At 43.7% G+C, this 21614-nt stretch overlaps 1 protein-coding gene across 1 annotated transcript in view; it reads left to right on the top strand.

Moving 5' to 3' along the window:
* The first annotated feature begins 3356 nt into the window (after positions 1-3356).
* Positions 3357-21614, top strand: part of LOC115139277 (syntaxin-binding protein 5-like) — a 159194-nt gene continuing 140936 nt past the window's right edge. The window contains 1 exon segment of the mRNA XM_065026296.1: positions 3357-3865. Coding sequence (XP_064882368.1) covers positions 3725-3865 — 141 coding nt within the window. The 5' untranslated portion in view covers positions 3357-3724.

The following is a 21614-nucleotide window of genomic DNA, read 5'->3' as shown; positions in this document are numbered from 1 at the left end:
GCAAAAGAGCAGAAAAGTAAATAAATAAAAACAGTATGGGGATGAGGTAGGTAAAAATGGGTGGGCTATTTACCGATAGACTATGTACAGCTGCAGCGATCGGTTAGCTGCTCAGATAGTAGATGTTTGAAGTTGGTGAGGGAGATAAAAGTTACCAAATTCAGCGATTTTTGCAATTCGTTCCAGTCACAGGCAGCAGAGAACTGGAACGAAAGGTGGCCAAATGAGGTGTTGGCTTTAGGGATGATCAGTGAGATACACCTGCTGGAGCGTGTGCTACGGGTGGGTGTTGCCATCGTGACCAGTGAACTGAGATAAGGCGGAGCTTTACCTAGCATGGACTTGTAGATGACCTGGAGCCAGTGGGTCTGGCGACGAATATGTAGCGAGGGCCAGCCGACTAGAGCATACAGGTCGCAGTGGTGGGTGGTATAAGGTGCTTTAGTGACAAAACGGATGGCACTGTGATAAACTGCATCCAGTTTGCTGAGTAGAGTGTTGGAAGCAATTTTGTAGATGACATCGCCGAAGTCGAGGATCGGTAGGATAGTCAGTTTTACTAGGGTAAGTTTGGCGGCGTGAGTGAAGGAGGCTTTGTTGCGGAATAGAAAGCCGACTCTAGATTTGATTTTCGATTGGAGATGTTTGATATGAGTCTGGAAGGAGAGTTTACAGTCTAGCCAGACACCTAGGTACTTATAGATGTCCACATATTCAAGGTCGGAACCATCCAGGGTGGTGATGCTAGTCAGGCGTGCGGGTGCAGGCAGCGAACGGTTGAAAAGCATGCATTTGGTTTTACTAGCGTTTAAGAGCAGTTGGAGGCCACGGAAGGAGTGTTGTATGGCATTGAAGCTTGTTTGGAGGTTAGATAGCACAGTGTCCAAGGACGGGCCGGAAGTATATAGAATGGTGTCGTCTGCGTAGAGGTGGATCAGGGAATCGCCCGCAGCAAGAGCAACATCATTGATATATACAGAGAAAAGAGTCGGCCCGAGAATTGAACCCTGTGACACCCCCATAGAGACTGCCAGAGGAAAGGACAGCATGCCCTCCGATTTGACACACTGAACTCTGTCTGCAAAGTAGTTGGTGAACCAGGCAAGGCAGTCATCAGAAAAACGAGGCTACTGAGTCTGCCGATAAGAATATGGTGATTGACAGAGTCGAAGGCCTTGGCAAGGTCGATGAAGACGGCTGCACAGTACTGTCTTTTATCGATGGCGGTTATGATATCGTTTAGTACCTTGAGCGTGGCTGAGGTGCACCCGTGACCGGCTCGGAAACCAGATTGCACAGTGGAGAAGGTACGGTGGGATTCGAGATGGTCAGTGACCTTGTTTGTTGACTTGGCTTTCGAAGACCTTAGATAGGCAGGGCAGGATGGATATAGGTCTGTAACAGTTTGGGTCCAGGGTGTCTCCACCTTTGAACAGGGGGATGACTGCGGCAGCTTTCCAATCCTTGGGGATCTCAGACGATATGAAAGAGAGGTTGAACAGGCTGGTAATAGGAGTTGCGACAATGGCGGCGGATAGTTTCAGAAGGGTCCAGATCGTCAAGCCCAGCTGATTTGTAGGGGTCCAGGTTTTGCAGCTCTTTCAGAACATCTGCTATCTGGATTTGGGTAAAGGAGAACCTGGAGAGGCTTGGGCGAGTAGCTGCGGGGGGGGGGCGGAGCTGTTGGCCGAGGTTGGAGTAGCCAGGCGGAAGGCATGGCCAGCCGTTGAGAAATGCTTGTTGAAGTTTCGATTATCATGGATTTATCGGTGGTGACCGTGTTACCTAGCCTCAGTGCAGTGGGCAGCTGGGAGGAGGTGCTCTTGTTCTCCATGGACTTCACAGTGTCCCAGAACTTTTTGGAATTGGAGCTACAGGATGCAAATTTCTGCCTGAAGAAGCTGGCCTTAGCTTTCCTGACTGACTGCGTGTATTGGTTCCTGACTTCCCTGAACAGTTGCATATCGCGGAGACTATTCGATGCTATTGCAGTCCGCCACAGGATGTTTTTGTGCTGGTCGAGGGCAGTCAGGTCTGGAGTGAACCAAGGGCTATATCTGTTCTTAGTTCTGCATTTTTTGACCGGAGCATGCTTATCTAAAATGGTGAGGAAGTTACTTTTAAAGAATGACGAGGCATCCTCAACTGACGGGATGAGGTCAATGTCCTTCCAGGATACCCGGGCCAGGTCGATTAGAAAGGCCTGCTCACAGAAGTGTTTTAGCGATCGTTTGACAGTGATGAGGGGTGGTCGTTTGACTGCGGCTCCGTAGCGGATACAGGCAATTAGGCAGTGATCTCTGAGATCCTGGTTGAAGACAGCGGAGGTGTATTTGGAGGGCCAGTTGGTCAGGATGACGTCTATGAGGGTGCCCTTGTTTACAGATTTAGGGTTGTACCTGGTGGGTTCCTTAATGATTTGTGTGAGATTGAGGGCATCTAGCTTAGATTGTAGGACTGCCGGGATGTTAAGCATATCCCAGTTTAGGTCACCTAACAGAACAAACTCTGAAGCTAGATGGGGGGCGATCAATTCACAAATGGTGTCCAGGGCACAGCTGGGAGCTGAGGGGGGTCGGTAGCAGGCAGCAACAGTGAGAGACTTATTTCTGGAGAGAGTAATTTTCAAAATTAGTAGTTCGAAATGTTTGGGTATGGACCTGGAAAGTATGACATTACTTCGCAGGCTATCTCTGCAGTAGACTGCAACTCCTCCCCCTTTGGCAGTTCTATCTTGACGGAAAATGTTATAGTTGGGTATGGAAATCTCCAAATTTTTGGTGGCCTTCCTGAGCCAGGATTCAGACACGGCAAGGACATCAGGGTTAGCAGAGTGTGCTAAAGCAGTGAGTAAAACAAACTTAGGGAGGAGGCTTCTGATGTTGACATGCATGAAACCAAGGCTACATGCATTGTATGCAGTCAAGCACGGTTCAAATCAAATCCTCACAGTGATCACCATGGATAATGGATGAGATAGTTTTAGTGGGGTGTTTTAATATTGATGTGGGTTGTACAAGGAGAACAAGGTCGCCTGGCCGCCTGGCTGGCTGTCTCACCCTGATATCACCCTGATTTCTTACCCTGATACTCATACTGCTGCATCACAATAACACCAGGTGCAATGGAGCAAATCCTGCTCTTCACCCTGCCTGCACTGTGTGTGTGTGTGTGTGTGTGTGTGTGTGTGTGTGTGTGTGTGTGTGTGCACGCGCGTGTGTGAGAGAGAGAGAGAGAGAGAGAGAGAGAGAGAGAGAGAGAGAGAGAGAGGTGGAAGAGAAAGAGGTAGAAACATTGTTTGTGAGGAGAGATAGGTAAAGTGAGCAGCGTCGGTCGCACTTCAATCAAACATCCGGGTGCTTAAAAGCGCAGAAGCACCGCTGCAGCTGCGTTTCCGCGTTGCCTGAGCGGAGAGAGTGGAGGGGAGGGGAACGGCGAGAGCGAGCGAGCAGCGGAGACGCAGTGGGACACAGAGTCGGAGAAGAATTACATAGACGCACCACAGCCACACAACAAATACATAGAGAATCGAACATTGAGCGTCAAGGAGCCCGACCCGAGTGGTGCGCGGCCGAAACCCTTTTCACTATGTAAAACCACCAGCTAAAATGTGAGATTTACGGAGGGCATCAGAAGAGAGCGAGAGAGTGGCTTTACCCCGTTATCTTTGGCGGGTCATCTCAATTTTGCTTTCCGTTGTCATCGCAGTGTTTCTGGGGGTAAAATGAAGAAGTTTAACATCAGGAAGGTGTTGGACGGCCTAAAGGAGCAGGCGTCTTCCTCTGTTTCGTCTGGCCAGTCGGGCGCCCCGGAGAACAATTTGATGCACGAGACCCTTCAGTCCGAGAATTTTCAGCTCTGCAAGGTGGGCGAGTCAAATGCCGTTTATAATGTAGCTGTATCCAACATAACAGTCTGTGAATGAATGTTGGTGTTTGCGTGTGTATGTTTCTATTTTCTCACTGCATATTGGCAACCCCTACTCTCAATATTGATACAGGTGAAAATTAACGCGCCGCCAGCTATATATTATTTATAGCCTATAATGTTACGGTTATCATCTGATGGACGGTTCGGCTACTATTGCCTACCTACTGCCTTTGCCTCGTCTTTTTTGTTATCTGTTATGAAAAGGTATTATAACAATGAGAATTTGCTGGTTTAGACACTCTGTCCATTACCAAGGTTTGGCAACCCAGCCTGTAAAATGCGCATATGGCGAATGCGCTTTCGATATATACCAGTACCAATATGGAATAGTATGTTCATCGTGATTTTGCGTTTATTTACATGCATCCCATCATTAGCCTATACTTGTGTAAAAATCTAATAAATGCATACATATAGGCCTATCCTCCCTTCCGTTAAAATACACTGGCTTGCTTCATCGCTCATGTCATGTGCACTTCGCATTAACTGTCATACGGAGGGGTTGGGCTAAAAGAACCTGCTTCTTGCATAATCTATGCTCCGTTTGGATTAACATGTCCATCGCTGGGTCCCTGGCGGGTTGATACAGCGGCGATCAGTTTCCCACCATACACACCCTCCAGTTCACTCACCCGATCCCCTCACCCAGCCATAGCGGGAGAATGCCTCTGAAATTAGTAGGCCCGTTTTATTATGCACTGGCTCCCCTTCCTCCTTGAATTAGACAGGACAGAAGAATGGATGGGGTTAATAAACACTCACATTCGATGCACATGCACGCACTGCCGGTAAAACAGCTGGAACGAATTTAGCCCATCATAGGCAACCACAGCAAATTGATGTTAGGCAATAGTTGATAGGATGCGTTGCTTTCTAGTGAAATGGACAACCCTTGGTTTAAATTGTCGCCGATGCAATGTATTTATCGCCTTCTTATTGTGGCGCTGCATACACGTGTGCGCGCATGTTATTTTTTTGTCGGATTCAATGGTCCAGACTATGCCCTAACACTATATTGAAATCAACACCCATATAGGAGGTATATTATTATAGCCCTTATCGTACCAGCGATTTAAAAACGCAGGCCTCCGTATTGGTGACGTGTTTCTCTGCGTCGCATGGGCGCATGAAGGTTTAAACATTTGCGCATGGCTAGAACCGCGTAATATCTGGAATGGTTGACTAGAATGTACAGCCTAGGCTACAATATGTTATATATCAAATGTTTTTGACCGAGCCGCGTCCTGAAGAGTCATAATTGGGTTGGCGCTCCAGGCGCGTGGTCTAGGGAAGTCGTCCAAAGCCCCCTGCTCGTTGCGATGTAATCAACCCGCAATGCCCGGCCCGTGTTGCGGGTCCTGCCTGCGCGAGTGCAGGTGTCTGCTACAGTGGAGCGGCTCTTACATAATATGCTTTAGCCCTCTGCTCGGAATTTAAACGCCCACACCAGTATAAATTCACATTTTCAAGCTGAAACACAAGTATCAGACCATACCCATGATTATGCACAACTATTTAAATCAATAAGTCATCGTTTTAGTCAAAATATGATATATTGGGCTTGAAGTGATAAATCCAAACTGCCCACTTCCAAAAAATCCGTATCAATGCTGTGTCTTTTTTCAAAGATTATGTAAAAAATTGTTTTTAGTTTACATTTCGTTTCAGGGCTGGGTTTTATTTGAATGTTACCACCCACCAGCATAGCATTGTTTAGAAGTCAGAAACGCAAAGTTGTTCCTCTTGGGGAGTCCCGACAAAACAGCTTTGTTTGGCCGCCTAAACCATGGAGCAAATTAAAATAGGGGATGCAAATGTATGATTTTGTACCTCCAGAAAATCGACATAATCCATTGGATAATTTGTAAATTTTCACTTATGATTGAAATCTAGTCTGTATTAAACAAAGAAAATAAATATGAACATTTTGCAACCCTATTCCCCTGTTGCCCCAAGATAAATGGTTTGGACCACTAAAGTCTTGCTTCGATACATGCTTCACTGCTTTGATTGGTGCAGCTAAAGCACAAGTGTCAATCCTATAATTAAGCAATATGGCCAGAATAGGTGTGGTATATGGCCAGAATAGGTGTGGTATATGGCCAGAATAGGTGGGGTATATGGCCAGAATAGGTGTGGTATATGGCCAGAATAGGTGTGGTATATGGCCAGAATAGGTGTGGTATATGGCCAATGTCAAATCAAATTTGATTAGTCACATGCGCCGAATAAGACAGGTGTAGTAGACCTTACAGTGAAATGCTTACTTACGAGCCCCTAACCAACAATGCAGTTAAAAAACATACAGATAGAATAAGATGTAAACGTAACAGTGAAATAACAATAGTGAGACTATATACAGGGGGGTACCGATACAGAGTCAATGTGTGGGGGGCACTGGTTAGTTGAGGTAATATGTACATGTTGGTACATCTATGCATAGATGATAACAACAGAGAGTAGTAGCGGTGTACAATAGAGGGAGGGGGGGACAATGCAAATAGTCTGGGTAGCCATTTGATTAGATGTTCAGAGTCTTATGGCTTGGGGTAGAAGCTGTTTAGAACCTCTTGGACTGCGGTAGCAGAGAGAACAGTCTATGACTAGGGTGGCTGGAGTCTTTGACAATATTTAGGGCCTTCCTCTGACACCGCCTGGTATAGAGTCCTGGATGGCAGGAAGCTTGGCCCCAGTGATGTACTGGGCCATTTTACTACCCTCTGTAGTGCCTTGTGATCGGAGGCCGAGCAGTTGCCATACCAGGCAGTGATGCAACCAGTCAGAATGCTCTTGATGGTGCAGCTGTAGTACCTGTTGAGGATCTGAGGACCCATAACAAATCTTTTCAGTCTCCTGAGGGGGAATAGGTTTTGTTGTGCCCTCTTCACGACTGTCTTGGTGTGCTTGGACCATGTTAGTTAGTTGGTGATGTGGACACCAAGGAACTTGAAGCTCTCAACCTGCTCCACTAGAGCCCCGTCAATGAGAATGGGGGAGTGCTCTGTCCTCTTTTTCCTGTAGTCCACAATAATCTCCTTTGTATACCAATATACCACGGCTAAGGGCTGTTCCTAGGCACGACGCAAAGCGAGGTGCCTTTTTGCTATTATAAACTGGTTATCAACGTAATTAGAGCAGTAAGAATAAATGTTTTGTCATACCCATGGTATAGGTCTGATATATCACGGCTGTCAGCCAATCAGCATTCAGGGTTCGAAACACCAGGTTATAATGAAAAATAAAAAGGAAATGTGCTGCACACTGCTGTTCATGCTCCCAGAACTGCATGAAAAGACACGTTTATGGGTAAAAATTCCAGATCACTTTCCGACAAACAGTTTTTGGGAGTTGTCACGGCTTCAGCACACCCTGCGTGAACGTGGGGAAACGAATATGTTGGTGTTCAGACGACGTGAACGGGTCTGTATCCTCACGTGATCTGGTTGAGTATTCAATGAAAATTTACCCGGGAACGAACAGTCACTCTCAGGTTTCCTAAGGTGTACTGCAGGGAACGCACACTGTTGTGTGTGTGCATGTCTGAATACCTCCCGATCACTCTTCCCACCATTTAAACTCTTGCAAACCTACAACACTCACTCTCCCACCTCCTACAAATCCCCCAAAATCTTGCAGTGAGGAAGGCGTCAGGGCATGCGTACTAGGTGGTGAAAATCCTGCTGGAAAATGTAGCTAATATTATTGCTAATTTGCTACCCTAGCTGCAGTAGTCAACACTAAAACAATCTTTAGTCTTGTTTACAAAAGATAACTATACTCTGTGCTGTTATTATCAAACATCAACTTGCCAAACTATGGTGGACCATATTCACGTCCCTGCAAAGGGTAGCTAGTTAAACTTAGGATACACAATGCTACTTATTTATTTCTTTATTTAACTAGGCAAGTCAGTTAAGAACAAATTCCATTTTTACAATGACAACCTACCCCGGGCCAAACTATAACCCGGATGAGTTAAATTGCAATCTTTTCATAATTTTGTTATTGTCATTGACGTAAAATCTTCAACCAATTAGAAATGAGTAGGCCTAGCTAGGTATAATGTTACACATCACAAAATGCAAGTCAAGTCTATTTGTCATATGCACAGAATACACTGGCTGGGCGGTAAAAACATAAAATAAACTATACAGGTATGCATTCACTGACTTGTTTGGATTTTTACTTTCACTTTTATAACAACATTTTCATTTTTGATTTGTTACGTTCAATAATACAGTAATGACTCCGGAAAATGATGGCAATCATCTGTTTTTATTGCCAGAAAGAACTGCCTTCAGCAGACAACTAAGAAAGTTTGCTTGCAAGAGCAACAATTCAAACAACTTTGGGAGTAAAGACCCCAAGAAATCGGGCTACTACCTCAAGTGGTGAAAGTAAGAACTGCAATTTAATCCATAAATGCAGTCAAATAGGAGAATAATAATTCTGTCAATGAAATATATATATATATATTTTTTACACACTGTGTGAATGACAGCACATTAGTGCAGTGAATGAAGAAATGGATGAAAATGCTGGACTTTAACAAGTACCTATGCAAATGGTAAGCATTGCTCAATACAAAATCCTACAAAAGTGGATTTTGATTCCTACGCAATGTTCTACAAATGAGATTACTTCACTGTCAGTTTTGTCCTATTAATTTTGGTTGAACATTAAAGCAATCAGAATGGACAAAGCACTTTAAAACCCCTGATAATTAATTTGTTGCTATCATAGAGCCATGCACTTCCCATAAAGCATATATAAAACTTATATTATTCACAAACATCAAACATCAGAAACATCACCGTCATACTGTCAAAAATGAGAAAAATACAGTGATACGATATGTTGGCCATATCACCCAGTCCTAGATACAGTTCCTTCAGAAAGTATTCATACCCCTTGACTTATTCCTCATTTTGTTGTGTTACAGCCTGAATTCAAAATGGATTAAATTGTTTTTTACACACAATATTTTTTTACACAAATAACAAACATCTTTTTTTTTGTTATACATTTTTGCTATTTAATTTTTTTTTTAAATACTTAAATATCTCATTTACATAAGTATTCAAACTCTTGAGTCAATAAATGTTAGAATCACCTTTGGCAGCGATTACAGCTGTGAGTCTTTCTGGGTAAGTCTCTAAGAGTTTTGCACACCTGGATTGTACAATATTTGCGCATTATTATTTTCAAAATTCTTCAACCTCTGTCAAATTGGTTGTTGATCTTTGCTAGACAACCATTTTCAAGGCTTGCCATAGATTTTCAAGCAGATTTAAGCAAAAACGGTAACTCGGCCACTCAGGAACATTCACTGCCTTCATTGTAAGCAACTCTATTGTATATTTGAACTTGTGTTTAAGGTTATTGTCCTGCTGAAAGGTGAATGAATCTCCCAGTCTTTTGAAAAGCAGATTGAATGAGGATTTAATCTAGAATTTTGCCTGTGCTTAGCTCCATTCTATTTATTTTTTATTCGGAAAAACTCCCCAGTCCTTATCGATTACAAGCATACCCATAACATGATGCAGTCACGACTATGCTTGAAAATAGGGAGAGTGGCACTCAGTAATGTGTTGGATTGGATTTTCCCCTAACATAACACTTTGTTTTCCTGAAAAAAAGTGAATTGCTTTGCCACATTTTTTTGCAGTATTACTTTAGTGCCTTATTGCTAACAGGATGCATGTTTTGGAGTATTTTTTATTCTTTAATGGCTTCCTTTTCACTCCGTCAATTAGGTTAGTTTTGTGGAGTAAATACAATGACGTTGATCCATCCTCAGTTTTCTCCTATCACAACAACAACAACCATTAAACCCTGTAACTGTTTTAAAGTCACCATTGGCCTCATGGTGAAATCCCTGAGTTGTTTCCTTCATACCGACACCTGGGTTAGGAAGGACACCTGCATCTTTGTAGTGGCTGGGTGTATTGATATACCATCCAAAGTGTAACTAATAATATCACCATGCTCAAAAAGATAATCAACATCTGTTTTTATTTTTATTTGTACCCTTGTACCAATTTTACATATTATTTCTTATTTAACCTTTATTTAACTAAGCAAGTTAGTTAAGAACAAATTCTTATTTACAATGACGGCCTACCCCAGCCAAACCCGGGCGATGCTGGGCCAATTGTGTGCCGCCCTATAGGACTCCCAATCGCGGCCGGATGTGATACAGCCTGGATGCAGCCCAATAAGTGCCCTTCAGGCATTGGAAAACCTCCCTGGTCTTTGTGGTTAAATCTGTGTTTGAAATTCACTGCTCAACTGAGGGACCTTACAAATAACTGAATGTGTGTGGTACAGAGATGAGGCAGTCATTCAAAAATCATGCTAAAGACTATTATTGCAACTTATTATGTAACTTGTTAAGAATTTTTACTCCCGAACTTATTTATGCTTGTCACAACAAAGGGGTTGAATACTTATTGACTCAAGACAAGAAAAACATAATTCCAATTTGACATTATATTGTTTGTAAGCCAGTGACAAACAATCTCAAATTGATGTTTGGGCTTGGCCAGGCTCTCCTGGCTACAGTCCAGGGCTATCACAGAGGTAGAGGTGAGGGGAGGTGGCAGTGGCAGTGGGGGAGGCGGAGGGGTATTATGGGATTGGAGCTGTTGGAGCAGTTGCTGTCTCTGTCCCTGTGGTCGAGGCTGCTCCGCTTCTACTGCTACTGCTGTGTTTGGGTGTGTGGTGGTTACGGTGTCTGCTGTGGTTGTGTAGGTGGTGGTTACAGTGCCTGCTGTGGTTGTGTGAGTGGTGGTTACGGTGTCTGCTGTGGTTGTGTGAGTGGTGGTTACAGTGTCTGCTGTGGTTGTGTGAGTGGTGGTTATGGTGTCTGCTGTGGCTGTGGGAGTGGTGGTTACAGTGTCTGCTGTGGCTATGGGAGTGGTGGTTACGGTGTCTGCTGTGGTTGTGTGAGTGGTGGTTACAGTGTCTGCTGTGGTTGTGTGAGTGGTGGTTATGGTGTCTGCTGTGGTTGTGTAGGTGGTGGTTACAGTGCCTGCTGTGGTTGTGTGAGTGGTGGTTACAGTGTCTGCTGTGTTTGTGTGAGTGGTGGTTACGGTGTCTGCTGTGGTTGTGCAGGTGGTGGTTACAGTGCCTGCTGTGGTTGTGTGAGTGGTGGTTATGGTGTCTGCTATGGTTGTGTGTGTGGTGGTTACGGTGTCTGCTGTGGTTGTGTAGGTGGTGGTTACAGTGCCTGCTGTGGTTGTGTGAGTGGTGGTTACGGTGTCTGCTGTGGTTGTGTGAGTGGTGGTTACGGTGTCTGCTGTGGTTGTGTGAGTGGTGGTTACGGTGTCTGCTGTGGTTGTGTGAGTGGTGGTTACAGTGTCTGCAGTGGTCTCTGGAGCCAGACTGTCCCGTCTGTAGCCCCCTTCTCTCGCTCTCAGTGTTGTGAATACTTGGAGGAAGAGTTGGCCACCTGGTAAAATGACCTTCTAGAGACGATCCCACCGGTACCACCCTCCTGAGTTCCTATCCCGCTCTCTGTCCCTGTCCCTCTCCCTGTCTGCCAGAGGTGGCTGCTCATACTGGGGTGCAGGGGGTGGGGTGGGGTGGGGGGCAGTAGTGGGCTTACCGTGGGGTGACCCCTGTAATAGGGGTCTTCCGGGTAATGGGGTGCTTTGTATGTCCCGACTGAGGAGGGGACAGCAGAGGAGGAACATGGCAACATGTCCTGGGGAGAGTTTTATTTTTGTATTATTTTTATTTTACCATTATTTAACCACCAGGTAGGCTAGTTGAGAAGTTCTCATTTACAACTGTGACCTGGCCAAGATAAAGCAAAGCAGTGTGACACAAACAACAACACAGAGTAACACATAAAATAAACAAACATACAGTCAATAATTACAATTGAGAAAGTCTATATGCAGTGTGTGCAAATGAGGTAGGATAAGAGGGGTGTGAGGCAATAAATAGGCCATAGTGGCAAAATGATTACAGTATGGCAAATTAAACACTGGGGTGATAGATGTGCAGAAGATGAGTGTGTAAGTAGCGGTACTGGGGTGCAAAGGAGCAAAATAAATAAAATAAATAACAATATGGTGATGAGGTAGTTGGATGGGCTATTTACAGGTTGGCTATGTACAAGTGCAGTAATCTGTGAGCTGCTCTGACAGCTGGTGCTTAAAGCTAGTGGGAAAGATATGAGTCTCCAGCTTCAGTGATTTTTGCAGTTCGTTCCAGTCATTGGCAGCAGAGAATGGAAGGAAAGGCGGTCGAAGGACGAATTGGCTTTGGGGGTGACCAGAGACATACAGTATACCTGCTGGAGCGCGTGCTACAGGTGGGTGCTGCTATGGTGACCAGTGAGCTGAGATAAGGCAGGGCTTTACCTAGCAACGACTTATAGATGACCTGGAGCCAGTGGGTTTGGCGATGGATATGAAGCGAGGGCCAGCCAACGAGAGCATACAGGTCGCAGTGGTGGGTAGTATATGGTGCTTTGGTGACAAAACGGATGGTGCTGTTGACACGGCATCCAAGTTGTTGAGTAGAGTGTTGGAGGCTTTTTTGTAAATGACATCGCCGAAGTCAAGGATCGGTAGGATAGTCAGTTTTACGAGGGTATGTTTGGCAGCATGAGTGAAGGATGCTTTGTTGCAAAATAGGAAGCCAATTCTAGATTACATTTTGGATTGGAGATGCGTAATGTGACTCTGGAAGGAGGGTTTACAGTCTAACCAGACACCTAGGTATTTGTAGTTGTCCACATATTCTAAGTCAGAATATGAGTCTGCCGATAAGAATATGGTGAAAGCCTTGGCCAGGTCGATGAATACAGCTGCACAGTATTATCTCTAATCGATGGCCATTATGATATCGTTTAGGACCTTGACCGTGGCTGAGGTGCACCCATGACCAGCTCGGAAACCAGATTGCATAGCGGAGAAGGTACGGAGGGATTCGAAATGGTCGGTGATCTGTTTGTTAACTTGGCTTTCGAAGACCTTAGAAAGGTAGGGTAGGATATAGGTCTGTAGCAGTTTGGGTTTAGATTGTCTCCCTCTTTGAAGAGGGGGATGACCGCGGCAGCTTTCCAATCTTTGGGGATCTCAGACGATACGAAAGAGAGGTTGAACAAGCTAGTAATAGGGGTTGCAACAATAGTAGTCACTGTTGGTCAACGGCCCAGGGCTGTATTCAACATGTCTGACAGAAACACAATGACAGAAAGAGGGTTTAGGTAAAAACATAAGTTGGCACATTGAATTTTGTGATCCTAATGAGTAGAAATATATATAATTTATATAATAACAACACATGTGGATAATTGCTTAGACGCTGCTCATTAAAGCCCTTGAATGCTAGCATCCCTGCAGCCAGGGTAACAGCCTCCACCGGATAACTGACGACTGCACAGAAACAATTAGAACAGAGGATTGGATAGAGATACACAACAGCAGGCAATGAGAGTGTCAAGCATGAGGGCCCATAAAGGTACATCGTAAATACCATACTGAACAGAAATATAATCCCAACATGCAGCACTTTCAGTCATTTTACAGAGTTACAGTTCATATAAGGAAATCAGTCAATTTAAGAAAACAGAAATACTCTTCAGTTTCATCAACTGTCCGGGTTGCTGGTCTCAGACGATCCCGCAGGTGAAGAGCTGGATGTGGAGGTCCTGGGCTTGAGTGATTACACAGGGTCTACGGTTGTGAGGCCAGTTGGACGTACTGCCAAATTCTCTAAAACGACATTGGAGGCGGCTTATGGTAGAGAAATGAATACTAAATTCTCTGGCAACAACTCTGGTGGACATTCCTGCAGTCAGCAATCCAATTGCGTGAGATGAGATGGCATGCTCCAGAGCGTCTTTCAAAATGTGAGGCAAGTGGAAGTGTGTGATGAGGGATGAAAACAGGAGTTAGACATTTAGTCATTTAGCAGACAGACAGTAAGTACATTCATCATAAGGTAGCTAAGTGAGACAACCCCATATCACAGTCATAGTAGGTACATTTTGACTTAGATAAGGTCAGCAAAGTCAGTGCTGGTAAGAAAAGAAGAGGGCCAGAGTTACTGCAAGAAAGGCAAGGGTTTTAGTGGAGGGGTGGTGAGGGGGGGTGCTGTGGGATACATCAAGATACTTGGTGTAGAGGAAGGTTTTCAGATGTTTTCAGAAGATGTGCAGGCACTTGGCTGTTGTAACGGTTGTCTTCCTCCTCTGACGAGGAGTATGAAATATCGGACCAATGCGCAGCGTGGTAAGTGTCCATATTTTAATGAAATATAACCGAATACTGAATACAAAAGAAGAAGAGAAATAAATGAAAACCGAAACAGTTCTGTATGGTAAAACGTAGACACAGAAAACAACTACCCACAACCCATAGTGGGAAAACAGGCTGCCTAAGTATGGTTCTCAATCAGAGACAACGATTGACAGCTGCCTCTGATTGGGAACCATACCAGGCCAAACACCTAGACATATAACACACAGAACAAAACATAGAATTCCCACCCCAACTCACGCCCTGACCAAACTAAAATAGAGACATAAAAAAGGAACTAAGGTCAGGACGTGACAGCTGTCCTGACATTACGGGAAAGCTGTGTGTCTGGAGCAGATCCTACAAGGTCGAGGGTTCCACAAATCTCCCACTAGGGAACCCCAATTCCTGTAGACTGTGGAGAGATGACAAGAGTCAAAGGCTAATGTTACAATAAAGTACAACAACCACACATACAGCTATCTCAGACATAACAGAAGTCAATTAAAAAGAATACTAACCGGCACACAGAAATTGTTTTCAAATAGGTAGCCTATTTGACTGATAACACCTAGCCTACAGCCCAATACATTTTAAACTATGTCTTATGTCTTATGTCTTAGATTGTAACAATTCCTCTACATTCCTTTTGTACAAATGACTCACTCAATCTCTAGACCAGATTTGTTTGCACTAAGCTGCAGTGGTAAAAGCCTACTGTCAAGAAATAACAATGACTACGTGACATACAGTGCCGAAAGTATTCGGCCCCCTTGAACTTTGCGACCTTTTGCCACATTTCAGGCTTCAAACATAAAGATATAAAACTGTATTTTTTTGTGAAGAATCAACAACAAGTGGGACACAATCATGAAGTGGAACAACATTTATTGGATATTTCAAACTTTTTTAACAAATCAAAAACTGAAAAATTGGGCGTGCAAAATTATTCAGCCCCTCTTAAGTTAATATTTTGTAGCGCCACCTTTTGCTGCGATTACAGCTGTAAGTCGCTTGGGGTATGTCTCTATCAGTTTTGCACATCGAGAGACTGAATTTTTTTCCCATTTCTCCTTGCAAAACAGCTCGAGCTCAGTGAGGTTGGATGGAGAGCATTTGTGAACAGCAGTTTTCAGTTCTTTCCACAGATTCTCGATTGGATTCAGGTGTGGACTTTGACTTGGCCATTCTAACACCTGGATATGTTTATTTTTGAACCATTCCATTGTAGATTTTGCTTTATGTTTTGGATCATTGTCTTGTTGGAAGACAAATCTCCGTCCCAGTCTCAGGTCTTTTGCAGACTCCATCAGGTTTTCTTCCAGAATGGTCCTGTATTTGGCTCCATCCATCTTCCCATCAATTTTAACCATCTTCCCTGTCCCTGCTGAAGAAAAGCAGGCCCAAACCATGATGCTGCCATCACCATGTTTGACAGTGGGGATGGTGTGTTCAGGGTGATGAGCTGTGTTGCTTTTACGCCAAACATAACGTTTTGCATTGTTGCCAAAAAGTTCAATTTTGGTTTCATCTGACCAGAGCACCTTCTTCCACATGTTTGGTGTGTCTCCCAGGTGGCTTGTGGCAAACTTTAAACAACACTTTTTATGGATATCTTTAAGAAATGGCTTTCTTCTTGCCACTCTTCCATAAAGGTCAGATTTGTGCAATATACGACTGATTGTTGTCGTATGGACAGAGTCTCCCACCTCAGCTGTAGACCTCTGCAGTTCATCCAGAGTGATCATGGGTCTCTTGGCTGCATCTCTGATCAGTCTTCTCCTTGTATGAGCTGAAAGTTTAGAGGGACGGCCAGGTCTTGGTAGATTTGCAGTGGTCTGATACTCCTTCCATTTCAATATTATCGCTTGCACAGTGCTCCTTGGGATGTTTAAAGCTTGGGAAATCTTTTTGTATCCAAATCCGGCTTTAAACTTCTTCACAACAGTATCTCGGACCTGCCTGGTGTGTTCCTTGTTCTTCATGATGCTCTCTGCGCTTTTAACGGACCTCTGAGACTATCACAGTGTAGGTGCATTTATACGGAAACTTGATTACACACAGGTGGATTGTATTTATCATCATTAGTCATTTAGGTCAACATTGGATCATTCAGAGATCCTCACTGAACTTCTGGAGAGAGTTTGCTGCACTGAAAGTAAAGGGGCTGAATAATTTTGCACGCCCAATTTTTCAGTTTTTGATTTGTTAAAAAAGTTTGAAATATCCAATAAATGTCGTTCCACTTCATGATTGTGTCCCACTTGTTGTTGATTCTTCACAAAAAATACAGTTTTATATCTTTATGTTTGAAGCCTGAAATGTGGCAAAAGGTCGCAAAGTTCAAGGGGGCCGAATACTTTCGCAAGGCACTGTATAATTCCTGAAACACATTCCAGTTGATACATTAAAAAAATGTCATTGCATTCATGCATTGTATAAGTTTAGCATTAGAAACAGCTAGCCTATAATGTTACATATTGGCACTGGTAGTTAACTAACACTGAATAGACACTTGTTAGCTAACTATAACATTCACAATTCCAGAGGTAGCAATGCAAAAACAGTCTTAACGTTATTATCAGCTTGTATTACCAGCATTGATCCGCGTAGACTCGAGAAAATAGACTTGCCATCTTTATCAATCATATAGTCTGTAAGCCTACTGTCAAGAAATGACATTAACAACGTGACATAGCTAGCTGTAATTCTAAAACACAATCCATTGTTAATTCTAACCTAGCTACCTATAGCATACTATAAACTCACTCCAGTCTGAGCTGCTGTCAAAACAATGATAGGAACGGTACACTCTAGCTAGGGTAGCTAGCTAGTTGTTTAGCAAACTAGCATACCACTAACGTTAATTTCAACCCACTAGTAATTATCTTTTTGATAACCACATGGTAAGGTAGCTAGATACTTCAGCTCACATTAACTTGCTAGATATATATAAATTATGTTAGCATGTGTGACTAACATTAGCTGCTAGCTAGCTAGAATACTTGGTTTAATTTAGCTTGAACATTAGCTTGCTCAGTTTGCAAAAAAACTATAATGAACAGTCACCCGCAAAAGAAAATTCAAGGAACTTGTTTATCTATTTTGTTGTGCGATTACATTTGTATTGGTGTTTCATGTCCGATGTGCTCAGGGTGTTGCTACATGTCATTTGCGATGTGCATCATGAGCCAAGTCACTGTAGCCTGTAATGTCACTTCCCCTGTAAGAACCATGAGCACGGACTGACTTGGCTTTGCTGTACAGCAGCTGAAGCCTGCCAGCAGACTGTCAGCATCCGACCTACCAACGATTGTACCGTGTTCATTACAAAGTAGAAAAACAAATGTTTCTTATGGAAGATGCCAAAAGTTTGGAGACAACAATATATAGTGAAGTCAAAAATACTGGTTTCCGTCTGTGGCGAAGTTTTCACTATTGTAATGAAACAGTAGGGAGCAGGTCTCGAACCCTCGGCCTTCGCCCAAGGTCCGGCAAGCTATCGACTGTGCTGCAAAAGCATGCTCTTGCAGCAGGGTCGATTTCCACGCTTATAAACCCAGGGTCGTTACACTATTATGCTTACTACAAAACAGTAGCCAGCTGACTAATGTTTTGAATACGTTGTAGTAAAAAAACTGCAAAAACAGATCACATTAGCTAGCTAGATAAGGTTAGCGAGATAGCAAATTAATGTTCGCATGCTAAGTAGCTACACTGACAGCTTTCAATTTGTTGATGTTTCTCCAGTCCACGTGGAAATCACCAGAACATTCTTTCCCACCCCCAATTCGTGAATATTTAAACAACAGTGACCTCTCATTCAGAGAAAAAAAAGAAGAATAAGAGGAAAAATGCCAAAAATGCCAAAAATGAAGCTGGGAAAGTGACTACTGAGACCAGTGACAATCATAACCCAATAGAAAACTCTGAGGTTAATAAGCGACCCTGAAGGCGGTGCAGTTCTCTGCAGAATACAAAAGAAGGCAGCCAAACATCAATGCTGGCTTTCATTCAAACAATCCGGAATCAACAAACACCCAAGCGGCCCAGGGTACCAAGCTCCCCATCAGAGTCTGGAGTTAGGTCACTTGCAGAAAAAATGGCTGATAAGGAGGATGTAATTCTGAGAGAAGTGGAGAAAAGGCTCCTTAATTAGCCACCCAGACCGAAATCATTGATGAATGGTGGAACATGCATGATTGAAATAATCTATATTTGAGTAGCCTATATTATCAGGTTCAGAGAAGGACATCTGTGTAACTCATAATCTCTGTTGCTACTATAAGAGAATGAGCAATCTCTTAACCATCCATCAGGCTAAAATGCTCTAGGACCCTCGTTCCAAGCCTAGAGGAATATTGGGAGGTCATTTGAATATTCATAGCATTATTTCTAAGAGTGAACAGGTAGAACATTTATTGAATGAGTCTAATCTTGATTTTTCTGTTTCTCTGAGACATGGCTGAAGAAATGGTCTCCTATTTCAGCCTTTAATGTTGCTGGACAGTCCATATTCAGGAGCAACAGGGGAGACGGCAGTGGGGATGGATTGATTATGTACATGGAAGATAACTATAAATTCAATCGTAACATATGGAAACATGACCTTGAATGTATGGGGCTGAATGTCTTCCTCTCCCCTCTTATGTCTCTCACTATAATTGGATTATATCAACAACCAACATCTGATATCTCGTTTTATGACCATCTAAATGCCATGCTTAAAGAATGTGACTATAAGAAGGAGATCATCTTCATGGGCGATTTCAATATAAACTGGGAAAACAAAACGTGCAGGAAAAAACTCGAAGACTATTTCAACCTGACTCAAATAATACAAGGTCCAACCAGAGTAACACAGTCATCCCAGACTCAAATTGATCTGGTGTTTACTAACAGACCTGATCGAAAAACTAAGTCCACTAACTTACAAACTGGCGTTTCTCAAATCAAATTGAATTGGTCACATACACGTGTTTAGCAGATTTAGCAGTTATTGCGGGTGTAACAAAATGCTTGTGCTTTTAGTTCCGAGAGTGCAGCAATATCGGAAATGTTACTTTGGTGTTTAGAAAGCTCACTAAAAAGAGATTTAAGTACTTTACACCACTGCAATTGTAGAATAAATGTTTCTCATATGGATGCCACACAGTCTGTTTTCTAAATGAGAATTTGTTTTTTAGGGGCACTTGCTCTATAAGCAAACAAGTGGGCTACAACAACCTGCCTAAACTTCAACAAGCATTTCTCAACGGCTGGCCATGCCTTCCGCCTGGCTACTCCTACCTCGGCCAACAGCTCCGCCCCCCCCGCAGCTCCTCGCCCAAGCCTTTCCAGGTTCTCCTTTACCCAAATCCAGATAGCAGATGTTCTGAAAGAGCTGCAAAACCTGGACCCGTATAAATCAGCTGGGCTTGACAATCTGGACCCTCTATTTCTGAAACTATCCGCCGCCATTGTCGCAACCCCTATTACCAGTCTGTTCAACCTCTCTTTCATATCGTCTGAGATCCCCAAGGATTGGAAAGCTGCCGCAGTCATCCCCCTCTTCAAAGGGGGAGACACCCTGGACCCAAACTGTTACAGACCTATATCCATTCTGCCCTGCCTATCTAAGGTCTTCGAAAGCCAAGTCAACAAACAGGTCACTGACCATCTCGAATCCCACCGTACCTTCTCCGCTATGCAATCTGGTTTCCGAGCCGGTCACGGGTGCACCTCAGCCACACTCAAGGTACTAAACGACATCATAACCGCCATCGATAAAAGACAGTACTGTGCAGCCGTCTTCATCGACCTTGCCAAGGCTTTCGACTCTGTCAATCACCATATTCTTATCGGCAGACTCAGTAGCCTCGGTTTTTCGGATGACTGCCTTGCCTGGTTCACCAATTACTTTGCAGACAGAGTTCAGTGTGTCAAATCGGAGGGCATGTTGTCCGGTCCTCTGGCAGTCTCTATGGGGGTGCCACAGGGTTCAATTCTCGGGCCGACTCTTTTCTCTGTGTATATCAATGATGTTGCTCTTGCTGCGGGCGATTCCCTGATCCACCTCTACGCAGACGACACCATTCTATACACTTTCGGCCCGTCATTGGACACTGTGCTATCTAACCTCCAATCGAGCTTCAATGCCATACAACACTCCTTCCGTGGCCTCCAACTGCTCTTAAACGCTAGTAAAACCAAATGCATGCTTTTCAACCGATCGCTGCCTGCACCCGCTTGCCCGACTAGCATCACCACACTGGATGGATCCGACCTTGAATATGTGGACACCTATAAGTACCTAGGTGTCTGGCTAGACTGCAAACTCTCCTTCCAGACCCATATCAAACATCTCCAATCGAAAATCAAATCAAGAGTCGGCTTTCTATTCCGCAACAAAGCCTCCTTCACTCACGCTACCTTATACTACCCACCACTGCGAGTTGTATGCTCTAGTTGGCTGGCCCTCGCTACATATTCGTCGCCAGATCCACTGGCTCCAGGTCATCTACAAGGCCATGCTAGGCAAAGCTCCGCCTTATCTCAGCTCACTGGTCACGATGGCAACACCCATCCGTAGCACGCGCTCCAGCAGGTGTATCTCATTGATCATCCCTAAAGCCAACACCTCATTCGGCCGCCTTTCGTTCCAGTACTCTGCTGCCTGTGACTGGAACGAATTGCAAAAATCGCTGAAGTTGGAGACTTTTATCTCCCTCACCAACTTCAAACATCAGCTATCTGAGCAGCTAACCGATCGCTGCAGCTGTACATAATCTATTGGTAAATAGCCCACCCATTTTCACCTACCTCATCCCCAGTTTTTTATTTATTTACTTTTCTGCTCTTTTGCACACCAATATCTCTACCTGTACATGATCATCTGATCATTTATCACTCCAGTGTTTAATCTGCAATATTGTAATTATTCGCCTACCTCCTCATGCCTTTTGCACACATTGTATATAGACTCCCCTTTTTTCTCTACTGTGTTCACACTGCTATGCTTTATCTTGGCCAGGTCGCAGTTGCAAATGAGAACCTGTTCTCAACTAGCCTACCTGGTTAAATAAAGGTGAAATAAAAAAATAAAAAATAAAAACTGACTGACTCATGCAATACTCCAGCAGCAGCATATTGTGGTAGACCTGTCACGCCCCAATGTGAAGGGTTTTATTACAGAGTAATATAATCACAATTAGCTGCTATGTGGGAGGCGCCATAAAAAGAGATCACCGACTGGTTAAAAACTGGTTGAATCAACATTATTTCCACTTAATTTCAACCAAAAAATGTAATGTGATGATGTTCAATCAATGTGGAAAACGTATAAAAATGTATTTTTTTCACCCAACTTTTAACCCAAATCCAATGATAAGGTGACAGTTTTGGTTGATTTCACATTGAATTCACGTTTGTTGACAACTCAACCAAATG

The sequence above is a fragment of the Oncorhynchus nerka genome, linkage group LG13, assembly GCF_034236695.1.
Source record: "Oncorhynchus nerka isolate Pitt River linkage group LG13, Oner_Uvic_2.0, whole genome shotgun sequence".
Classification (NCBI taxonomy): domain Eukaryota; kingdom Metazoa; phylum Chordata; class Actinopteri; order Salmoniformes; family Salmonidae; genus Oncorhynchus; species Oncorhynchus nerka.
Note: the sequence above shows the minus strand (reverse complement) of the source record. Positions and strands in the feature narration are given on the sequence as shown.